Genomic DNA, 27,121 nt, shown 5'->3' with positions numbered 1-27,121 from the left:
CATGTGCCTTTTTTGGGTGGGTTTTAAAAATGACTTGTATTTCAAAAGAAGTGCAGTTATCTTAAAAAAAAAAAAAGAAGTTTGCTCACTCATTTCCTGATGAGGTTATTTTCCTGTCACAACTGAGGTCATGTCTTTAGGAATTTTATAAAGGGATTTTTACACTTTGTCACCAATAAATACTTTGACTGCTGCATCTGAGTGTGATGATAAATGATGGCTGCTTTGCAGAGTGACATCCTTCATGCCCCCACCTTCTCTCTCTTTTTTTTTTTTTTTTTTTTTTTTTTTCCAGGGTGTTTTTTCTAGTTGTGCATCCTCTGTCTGGGCTCCTTGTAATTGCATCACTATATTACACAGACAGTATTTACAACTGAGCGCGCCATTTGCCTGTAATACTATTCATCTTCATGCACTGTGTAATGGCTTGTTGGTCCCAAACTTAGACACACAGGCTCCGGATACAAGTAATATTTAATATACACATGCTATATAATTTAATGTAACATGGAAAAGCAACAGCTAAGCAGCATTAACAACCTTCAGCCTTTAAGACTGCTGCATGCAAACAAACACATCTGTGGTAGAAAAGTAAGATAACAAGACACTGCTTCATATTCTGCCTGTCTTGCAAGCCATAGACTGTATATAAAAGATGGACACAGCTTTCCGATGTGAAACGTGAAGCCAGCGTGGAAGTCTACTGTCAAGATTTATTGAAAACAATAAGATGTTCATTTTGTAAACTGTGGACCCAATAAGAGGGAAAAAAAGGATAAAGCATGAAATTTTCATGACTGGATCAACCTTGTGATTGATAAGTTGCTATTGTATGAGTGACCATTGGAAGCAACAGTGAAAATGACGAAGGGTTCAAAACAGTCAAGTCCAGCTGATAAGTTAGCGATCCACCCTCTTCTTCAAATATGGTCACTGCTGGCTATAAAAGGGGAAAAAACAACATGGAGTCCTAAGCCAGCCGGTGATGTAATAGCTGCTTTGGTTATTTATTTGTTTATTTATGGCTCCAGTCTTGCCTCCCACAGATAGGACAAGACTTTGTACGAGGTTCTCGCAAGAGAAAAGAAAAATGTCTCAAAAAGTCTGAAATTAAAGGAAACATGAAGTCCTAGTCTTAGATTTTGTGTAAAATTTCAGGTGAACTTTATATTATAAAGTTTCTGTTTTATGTCGAATTGTTTAACATTGTAACTTTAACAGAAATATTCAGTTTATTGTCATGTGTGAAGAAAAAAAAGCATACTTTGTGTTGCACTGATTTCTGCCCTGTCATAACTAGCAGTATGATATCTTAGTCTTCCTTTGTGTTTACTGAGGTCTTAAAATCCCTTGGTTATAATTTTGTAAATGGTGCAGGATCCCTCCTTTGCACCTAGAATGTAGGCGATGGACAGCAGTTTGAATAGATGTTCTCTTTGCCTGTAGATGGCGCATATTAACACACCTATATCTCCTAGGTTTAAACTCTTTTAATCCCCCCATCTTGCATTCAGATGGTACAGGTTCAGACCACAGGCTGCATATAAAGTTGATGGCCCAGATTTGCAGTTTTGAACCTGCTCTGTGGTTAGATGATAATCAGTGGGTTCATTCTAATGATGTCCTTGTTATTACTGTACCTAACTGCACAGTGGGGGCAGCGCACCACAGGCAATATGCTCACATGTAGAAACAATGTAATGGCTGCTGACATTGTAAACGCAGCTTCCCACTAATGTGGGTTAAATATCTGGAACATACTGCAGCCTCATTACTATTCAAGCCACATGCAGCCTCAGACAACTGCCTGCTTCCTTAATATTATTTCCTATTACCGTTATGCCCGTGAGCATATTGGTGGCTTCTCCAGCTTCTCCTGTGTTGTTGTTTCTGTGCATGTGTGTGTGTTTGTTCGTGTGCATTTTTTAGGCGTCTGTCAGCTATGGTCCAGTTGTCACCAATGTTGTAATCCCATAAAAGCTGACAATGAGGCAAACCAGCCTTGAAACGACACGCACGCTGACACATAGTCGGTGTCGGCACTCGGCTCGAGCTGAGTCCGTGACATGAGAGATGAGAGGAATAACCTATTCAGTGTGCTTTGTCAGTGCCCGTGTTTCATGCAGTGTAAAATGGAAAAGATAGGAAGAAGAGATTGGATTTCTGCAGGCGTACAGTGGGAGTGAGCATCTGTGCGTGTGCCCGAGTGTGTTTTATGGCGAGCTGCATATCCTAGCCGACACATAGTTTGCTCTAGGGGGGAGTTTCTTTGGCTATGTCACATGCTGCACGTGAGTAGTAGAGGTTGGGGGCAGGCATTATGCAAGACACTCTTTAAAAAGAAATACATACGCATCCCAGAAGGTGCTGGTTATCCTGCCTGCCACTCCTCCACCGTAGTGTTTAATGGCTTGGGAAATTGCTGTTACCGGTGGGGCCTGGGCAGCATTCAGATACTGGGATGATGAACATCACCTGCTGTGTGTTACCCCCTCAAAACGAACATTTGGAATCCAGGTCCGCAGTGTGCATCTGAAAAAATAAACGGGGAAAAAGAAGGAGGCCCTTTTAAGCTTAGACGGGGGGGACCATGTTACTGTGTTGTTGTACTTAGATCGTATGAAAAGCCTTCATGTCCTTATATACAGTCCGTGTTTGCACTGCAGTGTAGGTTTACTTCTGTGTGTATGTGAGCAGCATTTCAAGGGCCAGAGTTTGTGGCCTCGAGCAAGTGTTTGGGATGCCGACAGTCTCATGGCCTGGTCTGCCTATTCTTTTGAAGTAAATTATCCTTTCCTTAAAAGTTACATAGCTCCAGTTTTTGTCTTTCAGAGGAAGCTGCGGATCCATAGCTAGATCACCCACGGAAAAAGTCAGGTACCCTTGCAGGGCCAAATCTGTTAATGTCCCCAAACTCTAGTCTAATGAGTATATAATATATAAATTGGGGACATTTATATATCTGATTTCTCTTTAATGTGTGAATATTTCAAGACATTCATTCGTGTCCAGGACGTTAATAGTCAATCATTTGTGCAACAATAAGCTTCTGTCCGGCCTCATGTTGATGGGGATCCCCTATGAACCCACCCATCCATTCCTCCACCCACTGGTGAAAGCGGGGAAGTTGAAACTGAGCGCACAAGGATCTGCGGACTGCCAGGCCCTGCTTTATTTTAAAAAAAAAGAAAGAAAGAAAGAAAGAAAGAATAGAAAGACCCCATGTCATTTTATTCATTATCGACGTTTACCGTGTACTTCATTTGTTATCCAGTGAATTATTTATCAAATGAAAATTCAAATATTTATTCCCTGCAAATCATCAGTCTCCCGGCCGAGGAGCGATAAAGGAGTGGGCGGATTGGGGGTGGGGGGGGCGCAGTCATCATTTAAGAAATCCCTGGTAGGACGCATGCGTGTGGATTTTGAAGAGCATACGCCATATTGAATTCCCGTAGGAATCGGCTAGCAAATTTTCCAGCTAGCGGTGTAAAAGGGGGCCACTTTATCAATGGTCCTAATTCGGTTTAATGTTCAAACGCGTCTGTTCTCGTAACCCCGGACAGCATAGCGACCTTTGAAAGGTCCGAGAAGCGGCGCAGGTTCACCACGGGCTCGGAAGTGTTAGTTAGGGACTTGTCGGGGGGGTTACCAGAGAAAGAAGTTGAATGGATCCGAGGGTAGCTTGGATTCAGCCCGAACAGAAAGGACCTGCGAACGCCTTATGGATGCACGTCTGGGAGACCTCTCAGGGAGTACGGACTCTCGCTCAGCAGCAGCTCCACAATCAAAACCACAACCAGTGTGTGAGTTACGCGGTTTTAAAAAATGTGGCGACCGCCGTGGCTTCAAGCAAGAGCATCTGCAGCAGCAACGGTAACGTTACAGGCAGCCTGAGCAACGGCAGCAGCCATCGTAGCATCACGAACGGCGCTGCACACAGTAGTAGCGGTAACGGCAATGCGATTCCTCCGCTGGGGAGAGCGCTGTCCAACGGGAACATACACAACTCTTTAACCCCGTCGAACATCACCGAGCCAGGTGAGGGAAAAACTGCGTCCCATAAAACGGGATCTGCTTCGTCGTCTTCGCAGGAATCCGGGACGGACAGTCCCCCTTCCAGCTGCTCACTGGAGAGGACTATGGATAGAAATGTTACGGGGAGTATTAATAATAACGTCGGGGGTGCCAACCTGCTCTTCAACTTGAGAGACAGCATGGACAATAATGTCAACCTTTACCATCACCGTCACCCGCAGGAGCACCAGGCTTTCAAGTTACAGCAGATTTGCGTGAACCAGCATCAGGTTCACCCCTCTGTACCTATTAATCAACCACACAGTCACCACCCGGGCCGAAGGAAAAGTGATAACAAGGCGAGCACTTATGGGATGAATTATTCGATTTCTAACTGCACTAATGGCAATTATGCGAGCACTTGCACGCCCTGGAAGACGAGGGAGTACAGCCCAGGGGTCCTCGGGTGAGTGACTTAACCGCATCGCTGATTTGTGGTGAAATAAGCTAAAGTTGACAAACGTCTCCTGCCGCTGTCGTCTGTTTGGCAATATTCAGATTTAAATAGTATAGTTATATATATTATACTCTTGTTTTGTAATGCAGTCGTATTATGGCGGTACACTGAGTACTGGAGCGTAAGCTGGACATTTTTTCTTCTTGCCGTTGGCTGATTAGCTAACCGTTATAGCTGCGTAAAGGCAGCCGCAGACGGCCAGAAAAAGACCGGAAGTGCCGTGATTTGGTATTCAGAAGGTTAAACTGGGCCGTTACAGAACACGACAATTCCAGCAAGCTGTAGAGCCCAACTATTAAGTAAAGCAACAAAACGTATTGTGAAGTGTTGAGTAATGTGTTGGCCTGGAGCGAGTTTGAGTAGATTTTCTTAATGGTTTATTTATTTAGAAGGTGCCGACCGGATACGCTGCTTTTAAATGTAGTCCGTTAGTTAGCCTAAACGAGGAGCCTAAAGCTAACTTACCCAACGGCTTCCTATGCAGGCTGGACTCAGAGAAAAAAAACTGTTTAAAAACAGAATTACAGCCTTTTTATTCCTCCAGTGAAATGTAATTACACATAACTAGAAATTAAATATGAAAATCTATTTACAACATTTTTTTTGTTGACGAGGTTGAAACCAGCTTAATTTGAACGATATGGACAACTGCATTTAACCTGTTAGCAATCTGCTGTGGTGAATCCGAAAAGTAATCTGGCGATCTGACAGTGAGCGTGGGAGGTGAAACCTGCGAGATTAATTCTCAATATTCACCTTTAATTATATTGTTTTAAATATAATTTGATACAATTTGTGGGGGGAAAGGACTAGTTATGTGCAAGGTACGTGCTTTAGTTCAGAATTAATGACCTTTGTGCCCAAGTTAATTTGGGTGCACTCCCTATTTGCAGGTTATTATTTGTAGATATCTGCCAATATGACATAACATACAGGGGTGGATCCCAGAGTGCTGAAGTGTGATTAAAATCAGTTTCCAGGAACTCGCTTTAGCCACAGAGTAGCTATATTTTCTTAGTATTGAGTTCACCTAATATTTATTTAATGTCTATAAATAAGGGTTGTTTAAATTTGCAATATCTGCATTGTTGGTGTAATAAAAACACTAACTGAATAGCTTTTGATTCTATTCAAGTATAACTGAGCACTAACAGAAGCCCTCTTCTGAAACAAATGAGCGAAGAACTTCTGAATGTGTTGCAGGAACTTGTGATATTTGTAATGGCTGCTTGCACCCATCTGGGAATCTTCTGTAACAACGAAACAGTGTTTGTCACGAAAGCAGTTCCACATGCGTGATGCAGAGTTTCCCAATTGCAGTGAAATCTAAGTGAGTTTGAAGTTGTTAATGAATGTTTTCTTCTGAAAACACAGTGAATTTCATCTTGTAATTCGTGGTTCTACAAGTTTTCTGACACAAGTTTCAGCTTGTGTGCCGACTAGTGTTGCTTTGGTTTGCCTTCAGGGGTGCCCTTTAAAGTCCTGCACAGAGAGGGAGTTTCACTTCAAACTGGAACAGTGTGAACATAAAAATACTTGTCTGTTGTGGTGGAGTAAAGTTGTAAGCTTTGAGTGTTTACTGTACGATTGCTTGTCAGGGATGGCTCTGGTAGTAGCTATTCTAACTGTGGGCCGTGTGGAGTGTAATCGTTGGACTGTTAGCATGGATACGCGCTGGACTGACTGGTTTGCTGACAGTCTTCACCAAGGAGTGGGCCCATGGGGCTGAGTGCATTTTCTTCAGGGCTCTGGTAATTGATTGTGACAATCCCCCCCTGTTCTGTATTTCACACTGGCATCATGGCATGCATTCCTAGGGAAAATTGAATGGGTTCAAACAGACTTCCTCTGTTCAAAGGCATTTAACTGGTCAGAAATCTGTACATTATATGTGCCCCGCTGTCAAACACAAATCCATATCAACAACAGGCCTGGGAGACTCCCAGGCCTACTCTGCCCCTCCAGTGTTTTACTTAAACCTTGGTCACATTCCACTCAAAACCTCAGGTGTGTGTTGTGCCGTTGTCTTTCCGTAAGCCAAATGTTTTCAGTGAAGATGAGTATTCTGCAAAGTATAGCTCCTCTGCACGTTGACCACTTTAGTTCAGGCTTATTTTTGGCCTGGTGGTTACAATATGGGGCAGGGCTACAGTTGGCCGAATCTAGGATGGTTAAATTGGTACTGATCTCATAAAGGCATAGAAAAACTTTTTTTGTGTGTGTGTGTGTTCTTTAAAAAATAAATACATCAAATAATTTCAGTTTGACTTTGTTACTGAAGCAGGCAGGTTTAGTAACGTGATTTTTACAAAGTTGCAATTCCAAAATATATTTATGCATTTTCAGACTTCACAATTAGACCAGATTTCCTAATTGAGTTTCCAGTATCACAGTATTGGGCATCTTCCAGTCAAATCCAATATTTATCTGTTTGATAAGCTGAAATAACAGCTGTAGCTTCTTGATCAAAAGGGCACCAGTTCAAAATAAGACTGTTTGAAATTTCTGTTATTGCTATGATCTGAAACAGGGATGCAATGATTGAGAAATAACAACAGAACAATAAAATAACAATGTAACAGCTATGCAGCTTTTGTTTTTTTGTTTAGTTTTTTTAATTAAAAGAAAGAATCTTACCATTTTTGCGACACAGTCGATTACAGGTGGGCAAATCAATCTAAATGACCCAACCCCAACACTGGTAATGGATTGATAGTAGTGCAATAAGATTGATAGTTTGTTTGTAGCCCACTGAACTGTGTTAACATTTTACTTTTGGGGGAAATGCAAGAAACCCCCATCAAAAATCTCAAACATGCACTATGAAAAATACCTGAACCATTTTTGTGCTGGCTGTCACATCTGGTTTAGTTAGGCTTTAGTACATTGGGTCAACTACTGTTGTTTAAAAGTGCACATTCACATTTCAGGTCTCCAAAAAATCTAGTTTGCAAATGCATCAAAAGCTGAAAGCTGTTGTTTTTGTATTAACTAATTATTGTGGTATTTAATGGTCATTAATATGTTCCGAATTTACAAATTATTGATAATTAATCTCATAAGTCATGACACAGTGCTCTCCACTGCATAAGCTGTTTGATGCACTAAACGTATCAGTATCTGCAATATGGCTGCATTTACTCTGTATTGGATCAATAACAAAATTTGCAGTATCGCACAGCACCACAGCTGACACATATGGGCCAGCGACACTGGTTAATGGCATTTTATTTTCCAGTATGTTGATATCAGTCAACAGGGTCACTGCAAGCTAATGGATTCCTAATTTAAAGCGGGCCAATGCTAGTCTAATGTGGCGTCAGCGATTTCAAATAAAATTTGCCTAGATGTCCAAAGAACATAATATGCAACTGTTAAAAGTAACTCTTGTTCCACTGGAATATTACCCATTTAATCAGTTTAACAATATAATATAAAATGTACTGTCTAAAAATACTTGGAGATAGTGCTGGGCGATATGACGATATATATCGTGTGGACGATAGAATACAAATGGCACGATAGAAACTTTTCTATCGCTTCTAACCCTAATTTTATAAATTATTACATAAAATATATCATTAACCCTTTACAACCGGTCGGAGCAGGCACACTCCGTTTTGCCTAACTATTTTTAAATCCCTGTAGAACTGGAACCAGGTAAGGTAGCGCAATAATTTTTTTTGCATATGAAACCGTAGGAGTTGTACTTGCATCTTATTCCATTAGCTTGCCCTAGGTCACGGTTTCCTTCCACATATAGCTTTGCAAAAATTGCATAAAAAGCACTTCCAGCAACAAAAACATAATATTCCAGACTTGCAGCAACAAAAACATAATATTCCAGAAACACGCTTTGCCGATCCAATCAGCTGTTCATAACACTTCCTACGTTGGAATATAAGTCAGCGCGAACTATCACATGTCCGCCATTACCTGTCCGAAACCGGAAGTGACGCCATTTTTGCGGAAAATGTAGTTTTTTTTTTACTTTCAAAGCCTTTGTTGGTGTTTTTAAAAGTCATGTTTGACTTTATGCTTTTCTGTATCGTTTCAGGGAGGCATAGAAGTCAAATTACACTGTTGGAAATAGTTTATTTTGATGCACATGCTGTTTTTTTGCAAATTTACATTATAATATTTATTTTCATTTTTCCTGTAGTATATAAAAATTAGTGTATCTCAAAAATAAAACTATGAAGACACTTAAAATAAATTTCCTGTGGTGGGAAACTAGTTTGTGCAACTTTCTTGTATTTACAGTTTTGAGGGATAAGCCTCTTAAATTTCTCTAACTAGAAATATTTGTAAAAAACAAAACAAAGACTATTTTCAATTTTTTAGTAGTTTATCGCACTTTTTTGCAATTTATGTAGTTACTATGGACTTCATGCATACATATTATTAAAATTTGGGCTATAACGGTTGTATTGATGTATAGCAACTTGAAATGCTCCCACAAATGGCTCCACAGCATGTAAAATGTAAAGATAAGCTCTGGCGGACTTGGTTCTATGGTAGGTCTTAAAGAGTTAAATAGCCTGTGGCAAATATATTAGTGTTGTCTTCTCACTATACATACTCTTAACTTTATGCAAGAGAAAATAAAGTATAAAAAAATGAAAGAAAGAAACTCCGTCTTGTGGTTTTGCGACATGGTGCTGCTTTACGTGCACCCGGATTTGCGACATGCTTTACGGTAACTCAAAACAAAGACTGCACCCTCTCCACTCGCTGTTTACAGACTGCATACTTTTCAGATGACCACAGGTCAGGTGGTATATCGTGATATATATCGTTATCGTGATATAAAACAATTCATATTGTGATAAATATTTTTTCCATATCGCCCAGCACTACTTGGAGACCTAAAATTCTTTTCTCATTGTCAGTCTCACATATGTAAGACAAAGTTTGAGTGATGAGGTCAGTTTATGTGCCTCTGTGACCTGAAAGCTTGGGCTCAGATGGGTTTAAACACACTTTTTTTTTTTTTTTTTTTTTTTTTTTTTCTACACCTGGCTCTATATGATGTCAGTGAGAGCAGATATCCCCAATATGGTCATCTCCGCCCCTCCCACCTGCTGTTCAAACCTTCTGTTTACCAGGAGCAGCGAATCAGGAAAAAAGAAAAAATACGCTGGCATAAAGGCAAAAGGAGGGCAGCTTAAAAGGGCTTGTTTCACACAGAGCATAAACTGGGGACCAGTGTAAGATGATTAAGGATTAAAAGCTAATTTAGAGTCTGAGAGTAAGAATATGAAGCTGGAATTGAGTACAAGTCCCCTTACATGACAGCTTATTTGGGATAATGTGCTTTCTCAAACAACACTGTGGTGCAGACAAGAAAGGGGGGGGGGGGCTGTCATCAATTACTTGTGGAGTTGAGGTTAAATAGCAACAGCTGATATAATCCGCCACCTCCCACATTTGTCATATTAAACACTGAACATGACGATCAGTACCTCCTAGAATGAGAAGCCACTTCCTGAAGGTTTTGAACCCTATGACACGCTTGCAAGTCGAAGTTCACTTTCATTAGGGAAGCTTTCATTAGTGCTGTAACACTACCAGGCTGAGGTGCATATTCATTACACCTTCAGATCTGCTTGTGGTATCGATTATGTTTTAATAAGTTGTTGCGGTGTTTCTCAGTTTGTAGTGTCCATATAATCATGAGCTTTGTTAGTACATGTATACATTGGCAGGTAGCAGTGTGACCCTTTCCAAATCAGTGACTGCGTAGTGAGATTATTTTTATTCAATTCTTGTAGTTAACCCTTTTTGTCTTTTTGTCCAGACTCCACGAAGAGGTGATGGATTTCTACAAATACATATCTCCTCGGCCGGAGGAGGCAGCTATGAGGAAGGAGGTGGTGAACCGGATAGAGGTGGTCATCAAGGAGCTGTGGCCTACTGTTGATGTATGTTACACATGCACACACACACGTTTGTTTGGATCAGCATAAATCAGAGACTTCAATGATATCCTGTCAGAGTGTTCCTAAATCATAGCTGAAACTGTCAAATGTTTCAGTACAGTACAGTGTTGCCCCACCCCACCCCACAGACACCACACCCCACCCCACACACACAGGCTTTATCTTTTGTGGGGTTTTTTGTTTTGTTTTTTTTCTCTCTCTGCCTGGGAAAAAGATGCTACCTTTGACATTTTGGGCTGCAGCTGGCAGTCTTTGACACTCTAACCTGGATCCACAGCAGGTGGAGCACCGACTGGTTATTTCTTTTTCTTTTTTTTCTTTTTTTTTTTACTGTGCACATCTATGCATGCCAGCTTTGCTCTCACTACACCCTCCTTTAAGAGCTGTAAATTTTAATTAAATTATTTTATTATTTAAAGGAACATGCTTAAATTGTGAAAATTCGACTAGTCCTTTTAAAAACTATTTACTTTTGACTGAATAGTGTCATTAGGCTACAACCCTTAAGAATGAGCTTAAATTAGGCACAAACTTCCAAAAATGTAAAGGAAAAAATGTAAAACAACAAAAAAACAGCACATCTAAAGCTCAGATAACCATGCTTATATTACATTGATCTTCAGAAATATTTTCTTGGTTTTAGTGTTGTTCCTCTTATAAATGTATTAATATGACATTTGAAATGTCACTGGACAAGAGATGTTATTGCGATCAGGAAGTGTGATTGGGTGTGAGAGATTAGTCAGCTCGGATGATACGAGTGCATCCCTATGTTTTTTGGCCAGATTTAGTGACTTAATTACCTCTCAACCTCACAGGGCCATAGATGTGCCCGTCCAAGTTTCAGTCTGGCACATGTCACCCCTCCTCCTGTTAAACCGCAAGCTAACAAACAGACTCCAAGTTTGAATTTTCTAAATAACAGACAGACGTGAGATTGGCATCGATCTCTTACTCACACTTTTGACCAAACTGTTCCTCTTTAACAAAAGTACTATGTGTCAAACCCAACAAAAACTGACCTCATACTACACTGTTTTGTAGTTTCCTTAGAAGGAATGAGAACATAATTAACTAACTGGAAAGCAGTTATGAGACACTCTTTAAAACAGAAAAATTAGTGTTTGTACTCGCACTTGAGAGGTGTAGAAATGGTGATGGAGGGTCTTGCAGCTGGTTGGGAAGAGTACAGCGAGGCGCGGTTGATGCAGTGCCTCTGTCGTTGCTTAATCATGTAAAACACGCGCAGCAGTGATTTGTTGGCTGCCAGTCTTCAGCACTTCTGCTGTGAGCCACATTGTCAGGTAAATGGATCAAGCCTCGGATTGTCCCAGCCTCCCTTTTCATTTCCATGTATTTACCCTGGCCTGTCGTTGTGCTTTTGCCTTGACGGAAAAGGAAATAACGCCACTCCGCTTCCTTTGGAGAGCATTCGCTTGCAGCCCTCAAGCACAGCATTTTTGTTCTTTGCTATTGTGTACTTAATTTGGCAGCGTACTTAACTTGGCAGTGTTTACAGTCTCTGAAGTGGGAGCCGGAAATGCCTAAGTCCCGGTCGTTTGCAAACATTTGAACTGGATATATACAGCACCACCACAAATGAGCTAGAAGTATAGTTGTTGCAAGTTGCCAAGCCCTTTATGGTTAGAATGTGATGTGAGGAGCTGTAACACGTCAGCTTGTATGCCATGAATGACAGTGATTTTGGTCATTTTCACACTTCTGTAATGATGTTTTACCAGGTCCAAATATATGGCAGCTTCAGCACAGGGCTGTACCTTCCAACAAGGTAAGAGCAGGATTTAAATTTATTCAGTTTTTAAATAGCCAACTTAATTTTGTTCCTGATTTGATTTGCTGCATGGTCATTTTAATTTTAGGACTAATTCATGTTTGTTTAACTTAGTTGATGTCTGTTTTTTGCCCTTAGTGATATTGACCTGATGGTGACTGGGAAGTGGGAGCGCCCGCCACTGCAAGAGCTTGAACAAGCTCTTCGCAAGCATGAAGTTGCCGACCCTAACTCCATAAAAGTGCTGGACAAGGCTACAGTAAGTAGAGACAAGCAGGTCGTGCTTCTCCGCTCTGTGCCTGTGCGCGCCTATAGTATGTCATTGCATTCAGGCCATCACACTGGAGCACAGCTGATTTACTGGCGGGACAATACTATCGGACAATATTGGCTGTTTTCTGCATTTATAGCGGCCAGCAACTGATCCTTTATTGCTGCTGGTTGAGAAGAGTTTAGCGAGCTATTGGCTGGTATTTATTTTTTTTCAAAAAAACAAAGAAAAACTAACACTTGATGGTGAAAAATGCTTTCTAATATATTAGTCCAAACTATCCCATAGGTTTAGTTAGATACCTGTTAGCTAGGAGAGCCACACTGATTTATTGTTGGATCATAGATTGGCAACTTGCAAATCTAACTAAATGAAAAGCATGGTTTGTTGACACGATATCTGCAATTTCCTGGTTAGCAACAGAGTCCGGAGTAGCATAAAAGAGTATTTGAAGAAAATGGAAAACATAAATGAAACGCATAATAAACTTTAGGGAAATCTGTTTGTTTTGTGTATCTCAAAAAAAAAAACAGTTGTCAAATACATCACATTTTTAAATCACCTGTTGTATCGGCTGGGCTCTACATGACATCTGTATCTTTATAGCTCAGTATTTTCTACAAAAGAAACTTGTGAAATGTTTCTACAGAAACAGACTGATTAATAAAGACAATTCAGAAAATTAACATTTTTTTTTATTATTTTTTTTTTTAATTTGTTCATTTCAGGCACAACAATAAAGTTGAACATAAAGTGCACAAAAAACAAAAACAAACAACAAAATGTACCTGAAAAGGAGTGGGATGAAGAAAACTTATTAAATCCCACCCCTATATTCACTTATCAACAAAAACAATAAACTTCCCGCAGCTACGCCCAAGCAAAACAAATAGAACCTTCATAACTGAATACAGAATATATAAATTATAAATTGCGTTACCACAGGTAACAGGCAATAATAATTACAAGTAACAAACACACATACATATACATACATACCTATATATCTACACACACATGTACATATATATACATACATACACACAAACTTTTTTTTTTTTTTTTTGAATCCATACCAGCAATGGTAAGAGAACAGACATTTCAGAGCACACTAAAACCATCATTGATTATACTGTGACCAGACCAACTGTTTGTAGAGAAATTTAAATCTATGAATATTTTTGCATTGTTTCAGTTGTAAACTCAGACTGTTCCAGATTTTCACACCACATACAGACACACAAAAACCTTTACGGGTTGTTCGAGTTCTGGGTAATTTGAATTGTCCAAAGCCTCTCACATTATAAGCCTTTTCTCGAATTTCAAATATAGATTGTAAATTTGCAGGTAGAAGTTTATTAAAGGCTTTGTATAAGATTATGGATGTATTATAATTAACCAGATCCTGGAATTTAAGTAACTTTGCCTGAAGAAAGAGTTTGTGAGTATGATCTAGATAACCAGCCTTGTGAATAATACGCAGTGCTCGTTTCTGTACTGTGACTAATGGATTAGTTGTGTTTTTATGTGTTTCCCCACACTTCCACACAATATGTAAAATATGGAAGAACCAGAGTACAGTACAGAGTACGAAGTGCATCTTTATCAAGGTATGGTTTCACTTTGTTCAAAACTGCGAGGCTTCTGGAAATTTTGGTTTTTATGTGTCTGACGTGGGGTTTCCATGAAATTTTGTTATCAATTATGACTCCCAAAAATTTGTTTTCACTTTGACATTTTATGTTCAAAATGTCAAAATTAAAAACTGCTTATTTCTCAGTAAGGAACTAGATGACAAATTTCCACCCTGTGTATAAAATGGTAATTGATTGCTTTGGCCTAATGATAAAATGACAGTTTTTCACACTAACTAATAAACGTTTGTAGCTCCAGTAAACCGAAATCAAGAGCAGAGCTGGAAGAAATCCAGGCAAACAAAATTTGCCGCCGAAAAGCTCTTCTGCACTTCCAGTTCCCAGAAGTATAAAGCTCTGACTTATTCCCTTTAATGTCCGCTCTAACCTATGAGACACCGTTAGTGTCGTCAATCTGTTTGCCTCACAGGTGACACATTTCCTGAGTTGTGGTGGACTTTCTGTCCATGTCTTTCTTGATTAACAGTCTGCTGTTTTTTGGAAACCACTGTGATGTGAATGCTGAAGTGTACTTTGTCTGCTCTTGTTCACCCAAAATGAAAACTTGTCGTCATCTGTTCAGCCGAGGTCAGTCATACTTTACTTACCGACTAATTTCGGTTCCACAGCAACTTCCCTTCACTGTGTCAAAGCCATCACTCTCCAGCACGGGCTAATGTGTGCACCTACTTCGGAGGTGTTTATAGCTCCTATCCTGCAGGGATACATTTGAAAACAGCAACTCAGTGGCCCGCACAGTCATCGTGTGGGCTGTGCGCACAACCAGGCGAACGACCACAGGCTTCAGTGCCTTCTTGACTGACATGATAATAAGTAGTTAATGGCTGAGTTTTCATTTTTGGATTGGCTTTTACTTCCAAAAGCTTGTCATTTGGGACAGTTGTTCCCTTTTTTCCTCTTTGTTCCAGCACACAGCGAGCATGTTTTTACAGAAAGACATGACTGTAATGTTTGTTGATACATTTCACTTCATCTTTCAGGTGCCAATCATCAAGCTGACCGACCAGAGGACTGACGTCAAGGTGGACATCAGTTTTAACGTAGAGACTGGAGTCAAGGCTGCAAGCTTCATTAAAGGCTACATGAAGGTGAGAGGTGCCTTCAGCACTGGAGATTTTACATGGTTAGCGATACAGACGGGGTATCCCTTCATATATGTTTGTGTGTCAGAAAGATTACACACAACACCAAGCCGGGTTTCATACAATGTGACGGAGAGCTGGACCAAGCGTGAAGGTAGAACCCATGACATTTAGGTCTCAACCAGATCGCTGTTCCTAAAACTGCAAATTAGATCAACGGCTTTGGTTGAAGATACATTTGTAATTTGTGGACAGAGCTGGGATTTTCAAGCAAAACACATGATAGTCACTGGAAACTGTTTGACCTTTCTTTGACGATCACCCCTCCATCCCAAAGCACTCTCACAGGGCTTTGCTGGCTGCTGGCTGTGGATGTTTCTCCTGATTTTGCAGTAACACAAATAACTACCCCACTCACACACTCCACCAGTCTGCTGCCTGGTAGTGGACGCTGGCTTTACGGAGCCAGGAGTGACCATGTTTGGTGTAGAGATGGACTGACAAGTTGTTAGCTAATGCCAGGAAGCTGAATTAGCTCACAGCAAGGCATATTATTTGCTATTTTTAACATGGGGACTTGCATTGCTGCTGCTTACTTATACGAGCAGTATGTTACATCGTACAAGGCACAGAGGGGGAGACTTAAAGTTATTTCCTATAATTTGTTGTCTAAACTCAAACTTCAAACTACTACTGCGTAGTTCTGGTACTGCTTTATTTGTTGACTTAGACCAGAAGGCAACAGTGCACATTAGAAGGAATACACTCAGATGGAGGAAGAGAGCAGGAAAAGGTCATGTTTTCATATTTGAAATAAAAAAACCCACTGGAGGAGTCACATAATTGCCGTCTTGCAGTGAGGCGGAACTTGGAAATTGGAAATTCCCTCTTTGAATATAGCCAACCCAGCAGTTTAAACCATTACTCTTTACTTCACTCCAATCTTGTACCGGCTCATCTCATGTCCAAAGTGAAGCTGGAACAGAACCCAGCAACATCGCTCCGTCAAACCGCCATTTAACTCAGTCAGAGTCTGTGTCCTGCTGAAGCTCTTGTTGCTCAGTCTGCACAGCAGAGGTGAGTTTCACACAGAAATTCCTGCTCGAGTTGGATCCATGCCCACTTTAGTCACAGTTTTAGGAACCAATGCGGGAAAGGAATTCCAGGTGCCGCTGCTGCCGCGAGCTGTCAGATTTTGTTGGGGCTTTTGTTTGCTGCCGTGGTTGCATGTTCGAACGGCGATCGCTGGGAATGCACGTCACAGCGTGAAAGCCTGTTGTTGACAGCCACAAACTACACCAACCCAGAGAGAGCTGATGTTGTGAACATGTGGGCGTGACAGACTCGGTGCAGTCTTGTCATTGAAAGGTCGTCTCGGAGTTGATTTTCACATGGCGTCCAGGTGCCTCAGTGCATCCCGCAGTCTTGTTCTTACTCCTTAAAAGGATATTTGAAAAGTTGACAGTGCTCTGCTGCTCCACTGGCACAGATACTTACACACATTCTGCCAGGAGCTTGTGCTGCCTTTTCAATTGGAAAATCCAAAAACAGGTCCCTCTGGATTATCACACGCACCTCATATTGATACCTTTTTAGAAAGTTTGGCCCAATTGGCAGCTTGACACTTGGAAGTCGGGGTTGTAACAATTCGAACATTGAACGACTGAAAGTTTTTGTGTTTAGCTTTGTTGACCTGCTAAAAAAAAAAACCCTTATTTTCAGCAGTAATCGTCCCTTCAACATAGTTTGTTTTTTTTGCCAAAACAACCTTATAGAAACCCAGACAGATTAAATAATATAACTAATTAGAAAATGAGCTTTTCTAATGACTTTAATGAAGCTGCAGACAAGAAGATGGTTTCTATTAAATCCTCTTAGAAATGTAAATGTGTTGTGTTCACTTGCAGCTCTGTATGCTCAGCTAGAGTAGCTTTGCATGGTTCTTATGTAGTTTATACAGGGTATTGGTGCACTGTCTTAAAGCCAGCTTTCTAGTGATTGGTTGTTCCTCCCAAACAGAAGATTTGACCTGCATGTGGGTGGAGGCCTGTGCTCACAGCTAAAGCTGTGTGCCTGCAGTGACTGTATAAGGATATCTGCTATTCTCAAATCAAATCACTTGGATCACTCAAATCATACAAAGCCAAGAATAAAAAAAGAGAAAAATATTTACGATGAATACAAGGAAAAGCATTATATAAGACTGTTCTTATTTAAAGGGGACTTATTGATTTGTTGGATTCATTTGGGCTTGCGTTCGAAGTATTTTTTTGGGGGGTGTGGTTTCTGAATCGAGTTAGTTTACAAGATTAAACTGCCTCACATTCAAAGTTGTGTTCACCGTTGCTTTGGATCAAAGCACCAGCCGGTCCCTGAGTCATGAATTAGGCTGTTCTTTAGACAAAGATTCACACCCTTAATGAGATAATGATTGACGTGCTAGTCAGCCGGATCATTTCATCTCCTTACTTATAATGTAGTCTAGTCTCGTTTCTGACTCACAGTTCTACATATATCTCATTAGAAATCCTCTTTCTCCTGAGTGATTTATGTAGCTGGAGCCCGAGTCAATTTGTTTTTATCTGCGTTTACTCTTAAGATTCTGTGCTGCGCTCCAGTGTTTTCTTATTTAATCTATAGTTTGAATCAGGCATTTTCATTCCACATCTGTCTCTGCATTTTGCTTTCAGAAGTATCCAGTGCTGCCTTACCTGATCTTTGTGCTGAAGCAGTTTCTGCTGCAGAGGGATCTAAACGAAGTCTTCACCGGGGGCATCAGCTCCTACAGCCTCATCCTCATGGTCATCAGTTTCCTACAGGTACAGGGACGTCATGTCACAACAGTTGAAGCGGCTTATGTTGTAGTAGTGCTGCTTGATAATATCATGTGCGTATGTATTTATAGTGGCATAAGCAGAAGTAGTTTATTAGCTGCTGTAGGACAACATAAAATCTGTCTCAAATACACCCTAATCCAGTCTCTGTCCTTTCTCTTCAGCTCCATCCTCGTATCGATCCCACCAACCCCAGTGAGAACCTGGGAGTGTTGCTGATCGAGTTCTTTGAGTTGTACGGCCGTAATTTCAACTACTTGAAAACAGGGATTCGCATTAAAAATGGAGGCGCATACATAGCCAAAGAGGAGATTATGAAGGGCATGACAAATGGATACAGGCCATCCATGCTCTACATAGAGGACCCTCTACTCCCAGGTATGGGTTTTAGTATTTCAACTGAAATACCATCTGTCTCTAAACAAATAAGACTTTAAGCTACATTTTCAGGTTGGCATTTATGATCCAAAGAGAGGTCATCAGTGTGTCATACTGTGTTTGATTTTAATTTTTAGTATCCTCTGGTGTTCGTCTTAAGACTGGCACAGCGGCTAAATATGTCTAAACCAATTACTGCAAAAGTTTAAACCTGGATTGATTTGTTTAAAACAATGAAATAATTTTTAAAGATGCTGTAATTATGTAAAATGGACATAAAATACAAACATTTGGGAAAACTATTTGAATACTTCCAGATATTTTTGCTATTGAAAGCTACATTTAGCCAGTTGGCTGTAATTTAGCAATGCTATGTTACTCTGGTAGTAGTTTGCAGTGTTAGATGATAAAGTAGCGTGAAAATAAAAAGTTATTTCATTATCCTGATCAGCCCAGGGAGTTTGTATAAATTAGCTGGCCCTATTTTAAGTTGGATAGCTCACAGTGCTGGAGCTTACAGCTTACATCTGTGTTAGAAGGCAAGCTAGCGTTAGCCAGAACAGAGCTAGCTTGTAGTCTAATTATATTCTCCAAATGAAATGAAAGTCAGTCAAGAAAATACCCTGCTGATGTTATCCTAAGTTTGGCCTTGTCTTGAATCATCTACGCATTTGGCCAGAAGGGTGTTTTTGTTGTTTGTTTGTTTTTTGTTTTTGTTTTTTTCTGGTTAGCGTTGGCTAACAGTATACTATTCGCTAATTTAGACAATTTGCTCATTACTCACTAAAGCAGCTAGCTAGTGTGGACTCTTTGGGGGAGAGTGCAATCTATTTTTGTTTTTGTTTTTCTTCTCCTCATGTGTTCTGTGATGCTTGTCTTGTGCTGAGAGCTGATATTTGCTGGCTTTAGTGATTAGTGTTCTCCTTTGGCTAACGTTATCTTATTAGGGTGCAGGGAAGCTTTTTCTAAAGCTTGTATTATACAAAAATGCTGCATAGTGCACTTTAATCACATGTATTTTTATATAGCTCACTCCAATACTCTGTCCATTGTGTGTTGAATAATACATTTTAAGATCAGTCATCCTTTGCACATTTTGAATGTAAGTAACATGTAATCTAACAGCCACTAACAATTTTAGAAAATGTAACACTTGGTTAAAACTGGTTAAATTGGTCTTTTTAAAATTTTTCCTCGTTTCCCCTCCACCTTGTAGGTAATGACGTGGGAAGGGGTTCCTACGGTGCCATGCAAGTCAAGGAGGTGTTTAATTATGCCTTCATTGTCCTGAGTCATGCTGTCTCCCCACTTGCACAGTCATATCCTAACAAAGACTGTGAAAGGTTAGAATCCAAGCTATTTAAAAGTAATACCAACACCTTAGATAAGAGTAGAGCTCTTTTATTTAAATGCTTCTATCTTGTCCCTGCAGCACATTGGGGAGGATAATCAGGTTGACCAAGGAAGTGATTGACTACAGGGAATGGATCGTTAAGAAGTGGGGGGGAAGAGATTTGGTGCGACCAGACAACAGAGGTACAAATCATCAGGTTTCAAAACAAAATAGAAACAGTTTTGCCATTGATGCTAATAAAATTGTCTCATTAAGCATCAGCATTTTTTTTTTTTTTTTTTTAAGCATCATATATTCTTACCATTAATCCTATTTCTTTAGTGTCCCCTCCCAAAAAGCCGGTGTCGGAGCAAGAGAACTGTGTGCTGGGAGGTGGTGTTGGGTCAGATGAGCAGCAAAGGGATTCGATGTCACCCCACAGCGCGGACTCTCCCATGTCCATCTCCAGCCCCCAGCAGCACTCGTCCGCCTCATCAGTGTCCTCACTGTCTGGGTCTGATAACGTAAGAAACCCCATGCAGGATGAGTAACAATGCACGTTCTGCTTGTATTTCTGATGCAGTTATTGAAAATTACCATACAGTTTCTTCTGATTATGCACTTGACATCCAGCATAAAGGGATAATGTTGCCACCCACATGACATAACTACATGCCTCTTATCTTTCTGATGGTAGTACAGCTTACTTTACTGTCATGTTATTCTAGTATTCAGATATAAATCTAGTGTTTTAACAATGTCCTCTGCTTTGATCCACCAGGACTCTGATTCAGCGTTGCCATGTCCCCTCCCTCCACCAACCCTGCCAGCTTACCCGCCTTTCCCACCCCTCGGCCTAGCTTTAACTCCAGGCCTCAACATGGGCACCGGCAAACCTGGCATGGGAGGACACCATCTGCTCATGCCTCCAGGTTCCCAGGTAGGCACGCAGCCGTGGCTACAAGCAGCAGTGACTACAAGCAGCAGTGATTGCATTAGCCTGAATTATACATGTAAAATGGGATTATATAATGGTGAAAATTTGGACTACAAATGAAGCATATTAAATCAGTAGGGTAGAGAACAAGACATAAAATGTGCAGGTTGTTTTGCAGATTTTTATAGCAGTATTCGATTAAAAAACTAAACTACTAGATTTCCGATTTAAATTCTGCCTCTTTCCCCAGGCTCGTGTCTCACTGCCCGGTGGTCTAGCAATGCACTCCATGCCTGGCAGACAGGTGTGTATAGACACCGGGCTCCCCCCCTTCTTCCACATGCACCCCCCAGCCCATGCTCATGCCCCTGCCCCTTCCAGCCCCCAGCCTCCGCCCAGTCCCCACTCCAGCCACACACATAAGGTAGGCGCTGGATGCCACAAACACACTCAAATGCACTACCGAGACAACCTTGTCTCCCACACAGGGTTTCCACTCTGTCATTTCATTTTTTGTCTCTCTTCAGCGTCTTCATCCTATGTCACATGTTTGTTATCTCTCATTTCATGCTCTCATTACTCTGTACAGGTTACATAAAAAATTCAATTGCTATTTGCGTTCCAATAACTAATGACATTCCTGCAGCTGTGATAGTGCTTAAAAACTACCTTTATGCTAAACCAAGCTAGCTTTCGCCCATATGCACCGCATTGGTCGCTGCTGTTTATTGTAATGATTGGTCAATGTGGCAGCTGTATTGCCCAGAGGGAGCCACGCCTCCTAATGCATGTACCATGAAGAGGTTTGGTTTTGATACAAATGCCAGACATCTATTTATGGAAATTAGACAAATGAAAAATGGAGTTTTCCATACCACATGTATAATATATCTAAAAGGGAATATGACAAAATCTGCAGCTGGCTTTTCTCTTTTTTTGGTGACGTTTAAAAAGTGGTGAGTGCTTTAAAAACTGACTGCAAAATGTAAAAACTGAAGAGTTTACTTCAGCATTGAAATGACTCGTCTGTCCAGTCCTGTGAGTCTTTATCGTTTGGAAACGTTCAATCAAACAAGAGCACAAATAGTACTGTGTGCTCTTTTTTTTTTTTTTTTTTTTTTTTTGTTGTTGTTTTGCATATTTGTCACACTTAAATGTTTCAGATAATCAAAGACATTTTATTATTACACAAAGATAACTAGAGTTAAAACAAACAGTCCCTTTTTATTAAGTGGAAAAAAAAAAAGCATCCAAACCTACCTAACATTATGTGGAAAAGTGAATTTAGTTTTGTTAGCCACACTCAGGCCTCATTAGATAGATAGATAGATAGATAGATAGATAGATAGATAGATAGATAGATAGATACTTTATTAATCCCCAAGGGGAAATTCAAGGTTCCAGCAGCTTAAGAACACCACACACACAGCATTCACTACAATGTACCAGGATGATACACAACAATCAACAAAACAACATTACTAAATCAATCTAAATCTAAATCAATCTAAATCAGCAGTAGCCAAGCGTATAATGTGCTGGGGATGCAGTCCTGTTTGAGGTGTGTGTCAGGATAATAATGCAATGGTGCAACAGTGCAAGGTTAAAATCTAGTGACCAACAGTAAATGTGTGCATATGTCAACATGTACAATAAAATGTAAGCACAGACCTGGTGAATCAAGATATCACTTCAAACATGTCCTGTGTGACAAAGTGAAGTAGGCTAAAAGATCTTAACAGGCAACATATCATCATGCCATGATCTAAAGAAACTCAAAGGATCAAACATGGAGTCGTTGCCGTCTATTAGTTTGGGAAGGGTCACAAAGCCATTTCCAAAGCTTTGTGAATCCAGCCAACCAAATGTCCACAAATGAAGAGAACGTGCAACACTGACGAACTTTTCCAGAATTGGCTGGTCTGCCAAAAAATAGTCTAAGAGCCTCAAGAACTCATCCAGGAGGTCTCAAAAGAACCCAAAACAACAAATGCAGAACTGCTGGCCTTACTTGCCTCAGTAAGAGTTCCATAGGAAAAAAAACAAACACTGCCAGCTTTTGTTTTCTTCTTCTTTTTTTTTTTTTTTTTTTTTTTTTTTAGGTTTATCTGACATTTTTGGAAAAAAAAAAAAAAAACATCATGATTTGGGAAAATATTCTGTGGACTGACGAGTCAAAAGTTTAACTTTTTCTAAAGTTTAAGCCCATCAAACGTCAGCTGTGGAACTAACACAGAATGTTATAAAAAAGATCATCATTGCAGCAGTCAAAACATGATGGTGTGATGGTCTGGGGCTGCTTTACAGCTTCAGGATCTGGATGACTTGTTTTAACTGAGCACCATGAACTCTAGAAAATCCAGAAAAATGTCCAACCATCAGTTTGTCTTCTGAAGCTTAAACACACAGGGGTTTGTTTGGTTTTTTGTTTGTTGTTGTTTTGGGGTTTTTGGGGGGGGGGGGGGGGGGGTTTATGGTTTTGGAGTGGACTAGTCAAAGTCCAGACTTCAGTCTGATTGAGATGCTTTGGGATGTCCTTAAACAGGCCAGTCATGGTGGAAAACCCTCCAATATGCCTGAATTTAAACAATCCTGGAAATATTATTATATTTCTGTCTAATATTAAAATTTATTTGATCTGAATCATATGCATGTGACAAATATGCAAAACAAAAGAAACCAAGAAGGGGGCAAAGACTTCACAGCAGTGGCAGCTTGTATATCTGTTCCTGCCTTCTAGCTCCAGCGTGCTTTTATTTCTGTGTTGTGGTTTTGCTCATGTTTAAACACAGAGCAACCACATAGACAACAAGTCCGCACACAAATCTATTGGGAGCATAGCTTTGATCCTTTTCCCTCCATCTTCTCCTCATCTCCATCTCTCTTCAGAACGGAGCCAAGTTCAACGGGAAGGGCTTCCACAATCCGCCACTGGTCAACAACGCTGTTCTCGCTAACCGTGGATACACGCAGCATCACCGCAACACTTGGCGACGCAGGAAGAGGGACAGCCTGCCGGTTAGCCTGAGCAGATAGAAACCACTCCTCTTCTCCTCGCCGTTTCCTCCGTCTCCTCTCCGACTGCATGCCGTGGCTCTTCGTTTGTCTTGAAGGAGGATGGACAGGCAGACAAGAGGACCAGAGACCAGCAGTTTTTACTCCGAGGGCTCCTCGACATGGAACAGCAGCCCTCAGCTCTGCATCTTCCTCCTCTCCGTACCTTCCCTCCCCCCCTTTTTTTTTTTTTTTTTTTTTTTTGCATGACTTTAATTCCGTTTTCCTTTCAGTATTGTGTCTTCCTTCTGTGCGTTCAGGTCGGTTTACTTTTTTTGGAACTTGGCGTTGACAGTATTGCTAAGCTCACTTGACCTCATCTCGACCCTTGCAGCCAAGCTACCCAGGGTTTCCTTTTTACAGTTAATACGCTTAAAAACAAACTTTTTTTTTCTCCATTTTGTGCAATAATGTTACTTTTCTTTTTGAAACTAAAGTAAGAGCTTATTTAATTTCGTGTGTGTATATGTAAAGGCATTTTTATACTGTTATTTTATTTTTGTAGAGTTTTAAATTTTGTTTACGAAACTTTTCCCCAGGCAGCATCTCTAAAGTGTGTGTGTGTGTGTGTGTGTGTGTGTGTGTGTGTGTGTGCGCATCTCTCCATCAGGTAGAGATGGACCCAGGTTGAAATGCCCCCTCCCCCTCTCTTCTTCTCTCCTCTTTAAATGTGGTCTGCTTAAGGGAAGCCGTATCAGAAAAGCATTCACTTGGCATTTCTGATCATTTCTCTTCACATGTTTTCTGAAAATGGGCGAGGTGGGTAACAAAAAAAGGAAAAAAAAAAAAATTCCCTTTGGAAGTTTTGTTCCTCGGTCCAGTTTTTCTAAGGCATGCTGAGGGGAAGTTGAGGGAATGAAACTCTGCCCTGGGATATAAGCACGGGGAGAGGCTCGAGTTTTTGGCCACCTGAGGATTGTGTGAATGCGCGTATCTGTTTGCGTCTCTTACGGGAATGTGTCGTTGCCTCATTTTGTCGTTTGGGGAGAGAAGGCTGGCAAAAGAAGGTTGGCCTGATGGCTTCATCTTGGCCATATTTCTTTCCGCTGGAGGTGATTTTTGAAAAGAAAACCTGGGCGGTGGAGGATTTTCAGCCTGTTTTGTTTAGTCTTTGGGTTCATTTTTTCTTTTAAAGTTGTTGTTGTTGTTATTTTTGTAGGAGCGTTGGGGCCAAGAAGGCGACAGCTTATCTGACTTGAATTAGAAGATCAAGAATGGCGGGCAGAAAGCCACTGAGCCGTGTCAGAAGGGGCGTGGCTGTGGAAAATCTGATCCCAGGGCTGAGGTCAGCTCTCGCCCGCAGCTGTAAATTAGCGCAGACCAACACTTAAGATGCTCAGCGATAAGGTTTCTCTCCTTTTTTTTTGTGGTCCTGGACAAAGAAGGAGGAGGGAGCGAGGGTGGGGCGTGGGGGGGTTTCTTCCTGAACCAAGGACCCTAAGTGAAGGGAATTATATTTTGATTCCATTAAGGAATCTTGTGTGTATTCGATTGCCAGGTACTTCCGCTAATTGTTTGCAATGCCTTTCTTTGTGTTTACTCGGGGTGTGTATGTGTGTGTGTGTACCAGGTTTTCTGCGAGCACACCGCGCCACACAAATACACACGCTCACAGACGGGACTGTCGAAGGCTGTGACTCGCCCAGAAACACTACACACGCCGGTGTTATTACTATGCAAGTGGATTCTTCTAATTATTGTGTCAATTCTTGTATTTTATTTTTGGGGTTATTTTTTTCCCATTGACAAAAAAAGCAACAAAAAAAAAGTATCCAAAAAAAAAAACTCACTGCTTGTTGGACTAGAGTGATGTTACTGACTGTCAGACTTCTCAAGCCAACACATGTAAACTCTAGCCCCCATCCCCTGACCCCCACCCGTGCCACAACTCCCTTGTGTTTGTATGAAGGCCATGATGTGTTTAAAACCCAGTTTTTCTGCATCTTGTCAGTCAAATGTAAGGAACAAGGGGGATGTTAATGTCAGTGGTCGGGTCTGAGTCTGTGTAGTGTGTGACATAGTGAAACGTGTGTGAGAAAGACTCGTGACTCGCCACCACAGTTGAATTTTTCTTTTTTTTTTTGGTTTGGTAATCGTACACCCGACCATTCACGAACGAGCGCCACCCACGGAGCGACTTGCTCTCTGCAGGTGCTCTTCGCAAAGGGCCAAAGTGTCCGTCAACAATTCCTGACTCTTTCTTACTTGCACGCATTCACTGCTGTTGGACTGTTTTCTTTCTTTTTCTTTTTTCTTTCTTTTTTTTTTTTTTTGTTGAGCCATGGCAGCTCGGATCTGTCGGTCAGAACTGCACGACAGGTTTGCCGTTTTGGCCGATGGGTCACGGGGCACAGCTGATTAAGAGCTAATCATAACCTCCAGCTTACAATTTCCTTTCATACTTAATAAATTTGACCAGAAAAATCAAGATCATTGACCGATTGAAAGGGTGAAAAATTCTTTTCTGGCGTATACACTCACCCTGTTATTCCCTATTACTTTTTTTTTTTTTTTTTTTTCTCCTCATAGATAATTTTCCGTCTGTAGGGTAATAATCAGAATTGAACATTCAGCACTGACTTTCATGCAGTTGTAGGCCAATAGTAATTTGATAAGACGAATGAAGTTACCCTTTCAAACTGATTCTTACAGCCACGTTTTGCTTCTAGAGCTCAGAACCAGCATTGATTTGAGACAAAAAAAAAAAAAAAAATGAAATTGGGGATCGAAAGCTGTTGGCTCGGTTAGAGTTGCCTGCAATCTTAACAGCAAAGACTGACATGCAGTATCCAAGGAAGTCTGTATGGAATAAAGCATTGTGCATCTCAGCGGTCCGGTGTAGCCAACTCACCGCGTCTGCTTTCCTTTGTTCCTTTTTCCTCACCAGAGGGTCAAAACACTTAGATCAAAGCTTCAGTTGCGCTCTTCCACATTGTCCTGACTTCTCCCGATGGTTTTAAGTGAGACGGAAAAGGAAGCAAGGAGAGTTGGATAGTTGACTTGGACCGCTGAGATTTTGGCATACACATGTACATGTAGATGCAATGTAATATTAACACCCCCTCTTCATTGCAATACAATGAGGGATTTTAAACTGGTGGCTGCTGTTCAGAGAAAGATGGCAGCCCCTCAGTGTCCTGGCTGATTCATGTGAGCAGTGACCCTCGAAATGGACACCAGTGGCCAGAGGGAACCACTGCCCAGCTTTTTTTTTTTTCTTTTTCTTTTTTTTTCTTTTTGTTCTTTTTGACATTTTTATGTAAATATGTTTTTTTTCTATTTTATTTTTTAATAAACATTTTAAAACTG

The 27,121-nt window shown here is 40.8% G+C and overlaps 1 protein-coding gene and 1 long non-coding RNA gene across 3 annotated transcripts; one reads left to right on the top strand and one right to left on the bottom strand.

The window, feature by feature from the left end:
- Window positions 1–39: 39 nt before the first annotated feature.
- On the bottom strand, window positions 40–20,278 carry LOC106098125 (uncharacterized). The gene is made up of 3 exons (XR_003215835.1): window positions 20,144–20,278; window positions 17,988–18,089; window positions 40–2,532 (listed from the first exon to the last, which is right to left on the bottom strand). It is a non-coding gene; the product is annotated as an uncharacterized LOC106098125 (long non-coding RNA).
- Window positions 3,339–26,709, top strand: tent4a (terminal nucleotidyltransferase 4A). 2 transcript variants are annotated; one of them, XM_025902185.1, is made up of 13 exons: window positions 3,339–4,483; window positions 10,335–10,458; window positions 12,219–12,265; window positions 12,407–12,527; window positions 15,175–15,282; window positions 17,967–18,095; window positions 18,275–18,488; window positions 19,705–19,831; window positions 19,921–20,024; window positions 20,164–20,345; window positions 20,603–20,761; window positions 21,009–21,062; window positions 23,648–26,709. In XM_025902185.1, exons 1-13 carry the CDS (start codon window positions 3,669–3,671, stop codon window positions 23,792–23,794), a joined length of 2,331 nt encoding a protein of 776 aa, XP_025757970.1. In that variant the 5' UTR covers window positions 3,339–3,668; the 3' UTR covers window positions 23,795–26,709. The 2 variants fall into 2 exon arrangements, with proteins under 2 accessions (XP_025757970.1, XP_019206347.1); XM_019350802.2 differs by having other exon boundaries at window positions 3,357–4,483; window positions 21,009–21,182.
- The last annotated feature ends 412 nt before the right edge of the window (window positions 26,710–27,121 follow it).

Source organism: Oreochromis niloticus, linkage group LG22, assembly GCF_001858045.2.
Source record: "Oreochromis niloticus isolate F11D_XX linkage group LG22, O_niloticus_UMD_NMBU, whole genome shotgun sequence".
In the NCBI taxonomy this organism is placed as follows: Eukaryota; Metazoa; Chordata; class Actinopteri; order Cichliformes; family Cichlidae; genus Oreochromis; species Oreochromis niloticus.
The sequence above is the reverse complement of the archived record's forward strand: the minus strand, read 5'-3'. Positions and strand labels throughout refer to the sequence as shown.